This window comes from Pseudopodoces humilis, chromosome 7 (genome assembly GCF_049639895.1).
Source record: "Pseudopodoces humilis isolate 2021_Gansu_Grassland_sample_001 chromosome 7, ASM4963989v1, whole genome shotgun sequence".
Lineage (NCBI taxonomy): Eukaryota > Metazoa > Chordata > Aves > Passeriformes > Paridae > Pseudopodoces > Pseudopodoces humilis.
Genome location: NC_142206.1, coordinates 42,826,659 through 42,841,275, shown reverse-complemented (window position 1 = coordinate 42,841,275; position 14,617 = coordinate 42,826,659). Strand labels below are relative to the sequence as shown.

At 35.1% G+C, this 14,617-nt stretch overlaps 1 protein-coding gene across 5 annotated transcripts in view; it reads left to right on the top strand.

The window, feature by feature from the left end:
- CEP128 (centrosomal protein 128) overlaps nt 1-6,642 on the top strand; it is a 96,631-nt gene extending 89,989 nt beyond the window's left edge. For all 5 annotated transcript variants that reach the window (XM_088058161.1, XM_088058164.1, XM_088058163.1 and 2 more), the window contains one exon: nt 1,420-6,642. In XM_088058161.1, coding sequence (XP_087914287.1) covers nt 1,420-1,526 — 107 coding nt within the window. In that variant the 3' untranslated portion in view covers nt 1,527-6,642. The remainder of the gene's footprint in view (nt 1-1,419) is intronic.
- Nucleotides 6,643-14,617: the final 7,975 nt, after the last annotated feature.

Sequence of the window (14,617 nt, the reverse complement as noted above, 5' to 3'; positions counted from 1 at the left end):
TCATCATAAGTTGTGATAGACAACACTCTTGTGTCAACATGGTATGTAGTGTGGCTGATACCACAGCTGAATAAATCCAAGTTGTCCTGAATGTAGGCTTTATTGTCATAACAATTAACTATTGCACTGTATTGATGATGCCTGTCTTTATCTCTCTGTGTACAGTTATTAAAAAGTTCTTAAGGCTCTTTTTATTGGCATTTTTAAATAAAGTAATGTACTTACGAGTAAAATGACATTGCAACATCACTATGCTGTGAATACCCTTCTAGAAAAAAACCTAGGGCTGCTTAAGCATATGAACTTGGAATGACTGGAAACTTAACATCATCACTTAGAAAAATGCAAATTGAATTACTTAAGCAATGAACTTTCTTTATGATTTTTCACTTACTTTGAATACTGTCCACAGGAAGTACCACTGACATAGCATACAGCAGCAGAGCTTTGGACCAGTTCTGAAAACTTTATGCTGAAAAATTAGAACTCACTGTTATACCAATGTCCCAAACACAGTGATTTCCTTCTTCTGGAAGTGAAAACATCTCACCATCCTAACCAAACTGTGAAGTCTTGTTCCTTATTAAAAAACTTATTTTGGTTATGTATAACTTTTTTTTTTGGTTATGTACTGTGTCAGTTTTACTGGATCATTAAAACTTGTGCTCTGGATGTTCAGTAGGACCACTTTCTTAAATGCTTGTGCTATAAAGAAGGCCATTAGAAGAAGGGTATGTTGTATATGCTGGTAGCCACTTTCCTTCCCTTAATTTTTACCTTTTGCTAAATGTTTGGATATTTGATTTTTTTCTTCAGCATTTTATTATAAGATATTTTGTCAATTTATATTGTCTGGATTTTGATGCAATACAATATATTTAGAAATAAGCACTATATGTGTACCCTGTGAAGGTATGTACACAGTATGACATTGTATGAGCATCTGCTCAATGTCACGTGGTGACTTAAGTCCATGCTGTTGGTAAACATATTCCTTCATAAATTTTTTTTTGAGAGATTTGTCTTACTTAAATAAAAATTACGGAAAAATAAATGGAAAATATATCTTAGTGGAATAACCAATTTTTAAAAAATACAGTCTACATTTCTTGTGTATAAGAAAGCTCTTGGCTATGCCTTTATTATAGAGTATTAAAATCTATGTCTCTAGAAAAATAAGTCAGTTTCTCAATTCATAGCCTTATGAATATTAAATATTTATTAACACCATATTACTTGCTGAATAAATTATAATATCATATAATGAAATACACGTTTCAAATAAAAACTAATACTCAGTCAACCAAATCTGAGAATTTCAAATAAGTTTGAAAAGGCCTCTAAGATCATTGAGTCTAACTGACTTAATGTGTGATTCTGAAGATGCTTAATCACCTTTTTTGTGTGACTTATTTCTAGCACTTATGAAAGGGATGGTTCCTTTGGATGCAAGTGCCACCAAGGAAGATTCTCCTAATGTTGCTGTTAGTGAAATGAAGCTGCAAGCAGAAGGAGGAAAGCAGTAGAATATTTTACAAAACTACACGGTTTTCTCTGTGGTAAATTCCATTCTACTTTTTTTTTGTTTTTTGAACAGTGGTAATTCCATCTGCTGTAGGAGTGATACACCCTTAATGATTCAACAATTGCCAAACACCTAAATGAAAGAGCACCAAGAGTGGTTCTGATGAACTCTTGTGATAATTTAATTTAGGTGACTTGTACACCAAAGGCTTTCTGGGATTTTGCTATTCCTTTGTATTTGTTTCTGCAGTCCTCCTAGACTAAATTGATTGTATTCCTGAAATACTGTGAAGTGAAATACCTGTGATCTCTTTGCTATGAGTTTATTTACCCCTATACAGGAATTGTTCTGACACTTGTTTTTTTATTATGTTTAATAACATCATTAATAATGAAAGAATATTCAGAAATTGCCTATTATGAGAGAGAGTCATTATACAGTGTTGTGCAGACACATTTGTGATTTTAGGTCCCTCAGTTTGAAAAAAATCATTTAAGGAAGAAGGAAAAAAAAAATTCTCAAAGCGAATGAAAATTTACATCTTGGTTTCAGGTTCAGCATATATTATAAGTTGTCTAGAGTTATTCTTTTGGCCAGAACAGTTTTATCAGATAGCCTTGGTGAGGCACTTTAAAGAATCTGAATCTCACCCATCTGTATCAAGAATGTTGAAAGGCACTTCTATGTGGCTGTGAAAATTTTAAAAGCAGTGTTTAATGTTCATTTATTTATTCTGTTTTGTCCTGTGTTGGAAAAGATGTGTCATATTGATTGTAAAATACTGTGGAAATACAGTGTTGCACCCTTGTATTTGTTCAGATATCACTATTCTATATAAATTGGACATAACTTTGCATTACAGTGGTCTCAAAGAGCAAATCACAGAAGAATTTTCTTCTGTTTAATGAAATGCAAGAGTTTCTGATGGTTCTTGTTTTATTCTCTCAGCTACTTCTAGCTGGATCACTGATATAGGGCCTTAAAAGATTTGCCAAAGCTATCAAGAGTACTGTAGCAACATTAACACCATTCAAAGAATTTCGGTTTTCAGTCTTTTGTCATATTCAGGAAGCTTGTTTCTTCTCTGAAACGCTGTCATTTTTTAGCACTGTAGGTGTCTCAGGTATAATTCACAGGCTATGATGTGCCATCTCAAAAGAGGACTTTTTTTTTTTTATAATACTCTGATGAAGCATTCTGTAGTCTCAGTGGGTGCTCTGGACAGTGCACTTCCTTGACAATCACCTTGTGTTCAATCTGTTTCAAACAGAACAACATTCTGAGAACATCAAAATCAGACACAGAAATGAGAAAAATATTGACTTTCTTCTCCAATCATTTTCCATGAACTTAAATTGCTTAAAATTAAAAAAAAAATTGATTTGGTTAAAAAGTTTTCTTTATCTTTTGTTGTGTTATGATGTGCATGGTAGTTGCTGGCATTGGCTTTTTGCAGACTTCTGGCCCATCTGCTCATTCAGAGGGTCAAGAAAACAAAACACGGACATCCATCTGTTCTGATCTCAAAGGCCATGACAGGGACAGGAAAAACATCAACAAATAAACTTCTACTCTCTACAAAGAGTGTGGATGTCATGAAATGGAGTTTAGCTAAGCTGTAGCTGCTATAAACTAAACTTAAGTGGATCCAACATTTGCAATTTATTTTTTTTTATTAGATCAGAGCAGAGGTAGAAATATGGAAGTTAAAATATTTTAAATGGTTTGGTCTGCTGAAACTTAAAAAATTGAAAAATGAAATGTCACCAGCTTGCCAACTTTATGGTACCTACAAATTCTGGCCAAAACATAGAAAGGTCACTTTGAAACATATTATGAAGTGGTAAATCATGCTCTCAAAACACCTCAGGTGGTAACAAGGTCTGGTGCATGGATTGCTGATGGATACCCTAACTGTTTTACCGAAGTTTAATTTTTTTTTTTGACATGAAAATGCCTGTCAGTAAATAAATGAGGCTTTAAGCGTCTTAGCTGAGAAGTAATACCAGAAATAAAATTTCCTTTTTTTCCTAAGGAATTTGTAAAAATCTTACCATTTTAGGTATTTATACATTTTTTTCGGACTTGTAACTTAGAAATCTGAAGTATGTATTCTTTAAACAGGATCACTACTGCTTTATATTGCTAGAAAACTAAGCATAAGCAGTCTGATCTTGCTCACTATTACATTGAGTATTGAATGGAATTATCTACTGTACAGGACAGAAATTACTACTGGGTGAATAATTTTGGCTTTAAAACTTAAAGTATGTTCAGTGCTTCAGGCTCATGCCTTTGCCCATGTAAATGGGTTTTCATCAGTTCTATATCCTTTCATAAAATTTATAAAATTTTATAAATTTATTTATAATTTATAAAATTTTCTAAAAGAAAAACACACATCTCTTGTGTGGAAGAACACAAGAGATGTCAAACCACACACCAAAAAAAATTTAAAAAAAAATTAAAAAAAAAAATAAATTACTGAGTAGACTTATGGACTCCAAAACCAGGAAATTCTTTCTTAAATTTACCCTCTTGGCATGGCAGTCTAGATAGCATGTAATATTTGTCTCTCTTCCACCTTTGATAGAGGTTCATATTACAAAGTGAATTTTGTTTCCTCTTTACTGAGGGCTAAAGTTCCGTTCATGACATTATGTGAAACTGTCCCTTTGTGGTTTAAGAAGTAATATTTTTTCCATATTGGTCTGAAATAATACTCTTCTGCAGAGTTTCAGTTTTTAAAGTAGAAAAGCAGATTCTTTTTAAATAAAAACATTTTGTATATTTCACATCTTAAAAATTGCTCTTACTTTTGGTAGCCAAATTTTTTATACTTTAACCCTTTAATAACCTCTTACTCAGTACTTGCCCAAAGCAGTGGCTTTCAATAATCAAAAATGTGGTATCGCACACACAAAAAATGATGGTTTAAACCTTTCTTCTGTTTAGCGTTTGGTAAATCAAGCAATTTTTTATGTATGTACTAACTACATACAGTCTTTATAAGCTAGTATTCGGCATTTGCTTTTTTAATGCTGTCCTGAAATACAGTGCTTAAATATTGTGCTTTCAAAAATGCATTGACCCTTGATTTTAGCATCAAATAATTGTCACATGAACAAGCTATAAATTTTATGCCCTTCAGTTCTTAATTTTTTACAGGAGACTTGAGAGTACTTAATTACTTTTGAGATTATATTTACTAAATAGACAAAATAATTTATTTTTATTGTGTAATTATGTCATCCTAAGAAGAAATGTCAAAAATAAAAAATAAAATTTTACAGTGCAAAACAAAGCAATTTTCTTACATTTACTTCTCAAATTTTTGATGGAAGCCAGTCCTCAGTGATGGTGAAAGTATTCCTTGGATATTCAAAGCTCAGCCATATTTTTACAAACTATTACAGCAAGGTAAATAAAGAAAATACATTAAAAACCTATACAACAAAGAAACTACTATTCTAAAATCAATTTCTGAGCTAAGGAATCTACATATCAGTTAATCTCTGGCTTGCAAGGCATAGTCTCTGCACTGGGTAGGACTGAATGAATGAATGAAATGAAAATGCCAGTATTCCTTTGAAAGGAAATCACTAGGTATTTTTGTAACACTGATACAATTTTTATGGCTAAAAATGAGAAGTCTGCAGCCTGCATGCATTCTCATATCTATTACATGCTGAAATTTTTTCATAAATTTTTGTGGCACTGTTTGTTACAGTCAAATTTTACAGGACCTATGTTAAACTCTTCATGTTTACAGTGTGTTAATAACAAATTTATCTCTCTAAGCCCTTGTCACCCCACAGAAGTAATTGATACTGAAGTTCTTGTGAGCTGCAGGTCAATATCTGACAATACAGCCTTGTCAAAAATGGATGAGCAGTAGGACATCACTCAGAGTCCTGTGATTTTGATGTAATTGTAGAATTTAGAAGCAGCTGTAGAGGAAAACTAGCAGTAAAAGAGATGGAAAATAATTCATTATTAAATTAAAATTTCAGAAGACTTTTATTCTTGATGCCTTAGCTTAAAAACTGCCTTACAGCTAGTATTTACATCTGAATAAAAGTGATCCCAAAATAAAATTCCATCTTGGATAATTTATTTTTTCATGCTTAACTACTTTCTACTCTAGCAAAACTCAACTTTTTACTTGTAAGCATGTTTAAACTGCTGTGAATATGAACTTACTTGCTTTTCTATGTAAATAACTAAATTGGATTTTAAATCTGAAGAATATTTTAGTGCTCTGTACAAGAGTACAACACAGCAAAATCCAATAACCAAGTCATTCAAAAATCTGCAATGCTTTTGGGAATGTTGACAGCAAAAATGAAGGAGATTGCTGTGGTTAAAATCCAGCAACATCCAACATTTATCATTTGTGCTAACAATATTAGCTCTCTTGTTTCTAAAGCTGAAGTTGCACATCTGTCATTTCTCTGGCTGAAACAATGAGATGTTTTTTCTCTTCCCCTAATAATGACAAAATCTGTGAGTGTGAGAATATGCTGTGATGATATAAAATTTCTGGTCATTTTATTTAGGAATCTACCATGTGCCATTTGGAACTAAGTATTTTTTGGAACATGATAACATGTTTTTGTTAAATTATTACATTTAAAAACAAGAACTGCATAGAGTTATCTCTTTTAGGATAATTTTGCTTTCTTTTTTTTAGGGATGTGGATCCTTGATAGGTGTTTTGTTTAAGCACAAGTTGTTTTTGAGTAGTCTGTTATTTTCATTTCTCTTCAGACCAGAGTTGTTTCAATCTTAGACTGCTTTTCTCATCTGTCATGTACAGTGCACTAGTGTGTCAGAAGACATACCATCATTTCTTCACCTAGCCTCCATCAATAATTTTGGTAGTTTATGTTTCCATGGAATTACATTAGTGTTGATGGTGGTTGTTTCTTATAAGCTCTTTTCACATGAACTCTTACACTCTTTTTTGTTTACTAAAATAAAAGCTACTTATTAAATGGACTAACATCAGGTCACATGCTGTCTCATTTTAAAGAGGCCAAAGTAAACGTCTCTTACTACATGTGTCTAGATTTTCTGATTGCCAGCATTGATTATGCTATCAGTTTGTAGAAGGAAATGGTAAAGGATAGACTTTGCTGCAAAATCCCTGAAGTATTACTGATGCAAGGCAAAAAATGAGACTACAACAAATTGAGGACATCTGTCTAAGTGCTTAGTCTAGAACCTAAAATACTCATATTACAAAGGGTATTTCTTCACTGTGTTAATATAAAATCATCTTCCTTATAAACAGTTGCTGACACCTAAAATATTTTTTGAAAGTGACACTAAAATTTGCTAAAGATGATCAAAGGGATTTCTGTGTCACTCGCACTGTTAAACAAGCATGGAACTGGGAAATGGCCCAATTTATGTTTCTGGCATGAGGCTCTTCACAGAAACCACCAGATACAGTTTTGTACTTAGTGTGGAAAATGATGAAGATAAGCTGTGTTTTGCTGCTGGCCAAGAGAAGAGCTTGCCTCTGTGGCTGTTTGGTGTATGGAGCTCGGTGCGTGCACCATTTTTATTGAGGCTTTCACTGCTGGGTGCACCACTGACAGCACTATTTCACTCAAACAGCTGCAGCCATGAGAACATCATGGAGCTGGCAGAACTTTTGTTACATGTTTTGACTAACAGAATGTCAACAAGTACCTTGGAGTTGTTTGTTTTGTCTTCACTGGAGCAGTCTCCAGTGCAGTCATAAAGCCAGAAAATGCAGAAACCTTTGTTCAGTGTGAGCTACATCAGTGGGGAGGCTTGCTGGCCATGGAACATGAATCCATTAGTATGTTGTCCATTGACCAATTAGAGGTCTATAAATTAACAAAAAACTAATCTACAGAGTTTTCAAAAGTGAGACAAATTATTCTTATTTGATAGTAAAAAAATCTCTGTGAATATGGAAAAATGAAGTATCGAAGTCAAGAAACGCTTCATTTTTCCAGAATGTGAGTAATTTCTTAAATCTCAGTAGAATGACAGACTAAAATGAAGCTCCTGAATACATTAATCAACAGACATCAATCCCACTTAAAGCGAGGCTTGCTCACTTTGATTTAGACTTAGCTATGTTCAATACTTAGGAAAAGTCTGTTATGTGTGCTGTGCACTGGGATAGCAAAGTTGAAATAATTCCACTGGAGGCAGCTGATAGGCTACGGAAGGAATACTGGCTCTTGCAGTGTATTTTAACAAGTAGCTCAAATGTTCAAATTTCTGCTGTGGTATTACATTACCAGAAGAAAGTAACAAATAGAAAAATACTTAGATTGTATGTGAGGGTGTCAATACAATAACAGTGTATTACTGAGGCTTTGAAGGTGTATCATATTTAAGGCTGACATTTCTATATGTGCTTATTAGCAAATGCTGATATTCTACTTTTTTCCCCCTTGGAGCATATGAGAAGAAAATATGTTATTTGCTTTTGATTTCTGGAATGTGTTTCACCATTTCATGCTGGCAGTTGCTATTTAATTTGGGGTTAGCTAAAAAAACAACCATCTAATTCTGATACTTCATTACAAGCACTACTAATTAAGTTTGTTGATACATGAGTCACTTTCTTCCAGATCTTTTGTTTTCATTTCATTTGAATGAAATACAGTGTTTTTTTCCAGTTAGTGTCCTAAAACTGGAACAAAATTATTCTTGTGAACCAGCATTTTGGTTGGAACATTCCAAAACTAAGATTGCCCAGGCACTTCATACATATGACACTGAATATATTACATCATTTTCCCAGTCAACTATTGTCACTGCAGTATAGTATAAAGTAACAACAAAGAATCTGCAGAACTTCAAAAAATAATATGGACATGAAGTGCTTCTGTGCTGGTGTGAAGTCAGAAAGGTCTGTTTAATACTTCTAAACCATATTGCATTGGTTAATATGATAGAAATAGGCACAGTGGAATGAAGTTCCTCAATATTGTATTTCTTGAGATAAAATCCTTGAATGTTTAGCAAGGAGTCCAACTCTTTGTACATGTTGAAGTTCACCTTACTGTAGTAACCAGAACTATTGCAGTTTCCTTCAGACTTGATTTCTGAAATGTAAAGGTGTGTTCAAAACTTCTCATAGCTGTGTAGTTATTGGGTATATCCTGCCTACATAATTATGTCTCTTTCTTATAGACATTGACATATATAAACATGTTCATACAGTGTAAAATTTTACTGCTCAAAAAGAAAGATTTCTCTTTATGCTTGGAAATCCTGACTGCAGTAAAAGTAGCAGAGGCCTTATCTGTAGTATCAGTGGAGTTAAAATCTTGTGCTGAGTTTTAGAAAACGGGAGGGAAATATTTTATTTGTCTATTTTTTCATTGCATTCCGCAGGTCTGCAAGTCTGCAATATGTGTTGGTGTGATGAACAACAAATGCTTGCTAAAAAATACAGGAACTTATAAAAATCATATGGTAGCAAACTCCAAAACACTTGGGATAATCTGACACGATCTCATTTTTAAATTTTTTCAGAATTTGAGAAATGAGGTTTCAAGTTCATTTAGGTTCCTTTTTTTTTCCAAGAAAAGTAAATCAAAATTAGTTATATAATGAAAACCATAGTACTTCTAAATAACATCAATCCAAGCTTAAGGAATTTGAAAAATTCCGAGTTGCAGCTCTTTGTTCTACTTTAAAGTGGTGTACTACACCTTTTTCAAAATAATGAAGTCATCTCCAAGGAGAGATGGTTCATCTGTTATATGTATCAATTGTATTTCACACTCATGACTAAATGTTTTGTTTCATATCAGTTTTTCAATTGATCTAGTAATTCAATGAGTACCCCAATGGGGACTTTTATGTGTGTAGGGAGAAGCTAATTGTATCTTACATTTCAATTCCAGCACTATTGATATTCTTTTTTAACAAAACACTCACAGAATAAAACCAGTTTTTACTTTTTCGTCCTATGATATTTTTATTCCAAGATAGCTTCACAAGGTATTTGCATTCTACTTCTTCCATTATCTGCCATCTTCAAGGAGGAAAAAATGTAACTTGACTATCTTGAGAAGTAAGTAATGAATTTATAAAATCTAGAGTCATAGAATTATTTAGATTGGAAGAGACCCTTTAGATCAAGTTCAGCCAAACTACTGCTTCACGATTACTTCCTGTAAATGTCATGGATGCACATAAAACTAAGTCTACAGGTTGGGTTTTCAGAACACCACATGCAGGTTTAGGAACCATGCATTGTAGAAATTTAAAAGGAGGAGCTGTTACCATGTTGGCTTGATGCAAAAGTCCTTACTAACTTGTGAAGTTTGAGGTACTTGGTTACATGCAAGGTGTGACTCACGTCAAACCAGAACACCAGTTTTATTGTTAAATTGCTGCTCTAACTTCAAAACGCTTGTTCCTGATTTATACCAATATGAAGCCAGAATGAAATCTCATGTATAAAGCCTAAGTACCAATCAAAGTACTAAGTGCTGAGATCTTGTCAGGTGATTGCAGTATGAAGTATATGAAAGCTGTCTTTTGTGCTCTGAGTATGTTGCTGCAAGCTGAAAGCTTGGCACAGTCTGCAGGTATGTTTAAGTTTGGTTAAGGCTCTACTAGGAAAGTTCACATGTTAATTTAACATCAACATTTGTACCTACTTTCTGCAATTAGACTATAAAATGTTAGCCAATGAGGCAGTAACAAAAATATCAAAATACATTACCCTTTTGCTGACTTGGGACTCACTCCAAGCAATTCCTGAAGGCAAGGTTGCAAGGCTTCATTGCATCTCAGGAGATAGTTGGTACCTTTGCAGGATCAAAGTTGCTAGCTGTACTTGTGTTTTAAAGTATAACATAAAAACTTGTCATTTTTGTAAGCTAACATAATAAATTATTTTTCCAAGCAATGCATAGCATCTGTATTCATTTACTTAACACTGCCAAACTTTTGTAAAGGCCTGTTTTATGTAATTGATCTTTTTTAGTTTTGTGAAATATAGATGTGTGATACGAAATTGTGTTGCCCAAGATTCTTCTTGTCTGCAGGAGCAATTGTATTTTTTTTTTCTTCTGCTACAATATTTGTATAAAAATTAAGATGACAGTTTCATTATGAGAATAAGGAGTTTTCTTCAAAAGCATGTATTCAAAATACTTATTTAGGTCAAAGATTTGTATGCTGTTAAAGACCCAAAAATCTGGCAATGTATTATGGTGTTACAGTAGGAGTGGGTCTTTACATTGGCCATTATTCACAGTGTTTCCAGAGGTGCCCTTAGTTGGGACAGGCTGTTGTGCGTATAACCTCTTAGCATGAACAAGAATCATCTGATTGAACTTGAGTGTGGACAGAACACATGCCTCCATGTAAATGAACCTGCCTTTGAAGTCAAGAGGATCTGTAGAACCATTCATGTCAGTCCAAAGTAAGCAGCCAGGGTTTGATCAAATCGCAGCGAACTGCTCTAACTATATTGTTTAGATTTTCATTTAGTAACAAGGAGAATTAGGCATCTGCCTTAGACACATATTGCCTGCATTATAGGCACCATGTCCATCCACGCAGTGGGGTCTATCCATGTGTGCTTTATCTGGATTCCAAGGTAAATTCTTTACTACCTTAAATAACAGACACCTCTGGAGGCAGTGAAATGGGATGCAATTAAACAAACAAAAAGATTGAGCCATGACAGTATTTAATGAAACAAAAAAATCATTGTTGCAGGGAAGTTCCATGCAGATAAATTCTATGGAAGCGTTGAATGGGAAAAAAAAAGTGTTATATTTTAAAATACAAAGTAAAGCAAAAGCTGGCCAAAATATAATTTCTTTATCCACTGAGAAATCAGTTATTGAAAGCCTGTAATTATTTTATTAATTTCATTCTTCTCAATTAGATATTCCCATGCCTTTTGAAATTAAGAAGGTTTTGCATGTATTTTACATAGTTTTGTGATCTGCAGTTGTTTTATGACAAACTTCCTTTTCTTTGGACCATTTTTTTCCACTGATAATAGCAGAATTGTTTCTTTCACACATGCTTATTCCTCTCTTCCAGCAGCTGTTGCACAAGGTTTAAGGAGGGAAGCTTTCCCTCCTTCAATCTGCTATCCCAGAGGATCTACCACCGTTGCTGAAGGGCTCAGACTTGGCCCTGACAATTGACCTTTTGTGATGTAGACAAATACCCTACATGCTCCTTTACAAGTGAAAACAAGTAGTTTATTCCAGTTTCCTTTTGGATACCTTCCGAATATGATCCTTAAGTAGAATTTCTAAAGCAGTACATCCTACTGTCTGGGAAATGCCTGAAAACTACTGCTGGAAGCATCAATGGTTCCATGGGAGACAAGATGCCTGTGAGGACAGGTCAGTCATCATCTCTAATGCTCTTGGCAATGGACAGCACTACAGCTCAAACAACACTTCTCAATGGGTAAGGAAATTAAGTTGATAAAAAGAACGGACAAATTTGTTTCATAGGAATTTTAGTTGCATGCAAAATCCATTTGTTGTGACCTCAGATAAAAGCCCCAGCTGGCCCTCAGTTAGTAGTGTGGACCTTAACTTATGCTTGTTTTATATGTCAGGAACCCACTGAACTATCAGGTGATGGTTCTTCCTGGCCTGACCCTGTGTATCTCCTGGTGCCTCAAATTCAGATAGGAACTAATCCAGAGTACAAGACTGGTTCTACAAAAGATTCCCTGAAAATGGCAAATAAGTGCAAGACAATGCTGAAAATTACAATTTGGATTCTATCTCAGGAGCTGAGAATTTTGAAACAGTCTGTGTACAACAAAGTGCAAGCCACAGTCAATTTTATATAGTAATATTCAATAGTCAACTTTATGACAAAACTTCCAAACAGGCAATGATATATCTAACACTGAATCTACCATAGACCTGCAACCAACAGTAGTGATAGAGGGCAGCTTATGATTTCCTTACAGTCTCTTGGAAAAAACTATATTATGACTTTACTAAGAAATGGTCCCAAAAATTCTCCCACATATATCCCACATGTAAATGCAGTGTTATTTCTCTGGGTTTATTGCAGACTCTGTGTTGTAGTAGAAATAGAAGAAAGCCAACTTTTAAGACACCCATCAAATGCAGGTGGATAAAGGCATACATCAAAATAGGAAAATTTGCTAGCATAATGTAGACTAGGAGAATGTATTTTCAGATTTTGTAGCCAGGTTTTAGTAATTTTATCAGAGTTCCCGAGAGTTGTTCTCTTAACATCCCTTCTGTTGATCTTACCCTCAGGGCATATGCAGCCTCCCATTTCCCAAATCCTTTTGTCTTGTAATCCCCATGCAATGAGTCATTTGCTTTATTTGTTTGAGACTGATGGGGTCAAGAACCTTTGAAAAAAGGCAGGAAGATGACTTCTCCCCGAGGAGTAACTTAATGTGTTTAGGCAGAAAAGTTTTCAATATGTGAGATGGGGCACAATATGCCATTTCAATATGTGAGACTTGGACAGAAAGAACTCAGCATTAGGTGAAAATAGGACATTGCAGAGAAGAGAAAACAGATACACAGCCATACCTGAGCAGTGATGGAAATAATTCCTGGGGACCTAGGAGGCACTGTGCATCCTTGGCTGCATCTCAGAAAATCATCATGTTGATCTAAGATCAAGCCTGAAAGAAAGGACTCATTTGTGAGCAGGAGAAATTTTTTTACAGATACTTTTAATCTTCCTCTGTTTTTCTTAAACATTTGTTAGGACAGGGTAACTGAGGTTCTTGTTAATAAATCTGTTGGGGTGCATTAGAGTAAAAAGACTGAATGACCAGTGTGTCTGTATGTGTGCATATATCTACATCTATATATCTGCATCTATATATTTTGGGACAATTTGGTTGCAGTGGAAAGGAGGTATGTAGCCGTTTGGTTATTGTCTATAGTAATATAACAATATAAAAGTATAAAGATAGCACATAAGGAAAAGAGAAAAGTAGAAAGAAAGGACAAGAGTAGACAGTGAGAGGAACCCCTGGGTCCACAAACAATACTTGATTGATGCAATTTAGATGTCTGTAGGTCACTGTCTTAATCCATTGGTAGTGGGGGGAGCCTATAAAACAAGAAGTTCAATGGGTTTAAAAGTTCAGTACATTCAAGTTCAGGTAGGAACATCCAGCTACCTGCCTTGGTGGGGGAATTTTGGACTATCTGATGCAACGCTACGGATCATGGATCATGCTTAATTCTCTGATGGAAGGCCCCAGAAATGAGTTGGGGGCACTTCAGGGGTCTTTGATGATTGACCCTTCTAAGAAATGTTGCCTGTTTCTCACACCTGCATAGTTGAGCCAGTTGTGCCTAATCAGAAGGGATGAACACCTTCACACTTACTTGTAGATGTCCCAATGCCTCCCATAGGGGTTGGGGGAGAGAAATTTTACACTTGAGTCCTACGGGGAGGGAAGTTTTACACCCGAGCCTCATGGGGAAGGATGGCATTGGCATGATAAAAAGCATTTTTCCACCTCAAAGGATTTGCTGCTTATCTACCTTTTCACTAACCTGTCTCAGATGCCAGCTTGTTGCTAAACAAAGGTTCGTTTGTTGTGATCATCCTCTGGTGGTGGGAGCGCACCCCTCTGCACCTGTGCTGTTCTTATGCAGATCAGAGGTTTTGCCACAACACACAAAAACTCTCCTCCTCCTGTTTGGTTGGCCTTAGCAAAGCACCTGCTGCTTTAGCAAACGTCCAATTGTTTAAGTCTTTTAACCTTTAACATTTCTCTCACAATTACAGAAGCCTTCTGCTCAGCGGGACTATTTACATGCACCTGTCGACTTATTTTTTTGTTCCTGCTCATTCCCTGGCGGCTATTCTAGTCCGTCCCCTAATTCTCCTTCCTGTTTCCTGTTTTTAGCTCCAGCCTCTGTCCTTGGAGGAGACAGCTACTCTGGTCTTCTACCAGAAGGCTGTTAGTCACAAGTTGACTAGAGATTTTTCTTCTTGCTATCATGTTCTTACTTAACATGCACATAATTGTCCAGTGAGGAAGTTTCTTCCTAGTCCTTCTTAGGGCAAATTATGTATTCCAGCTCCTTTGGG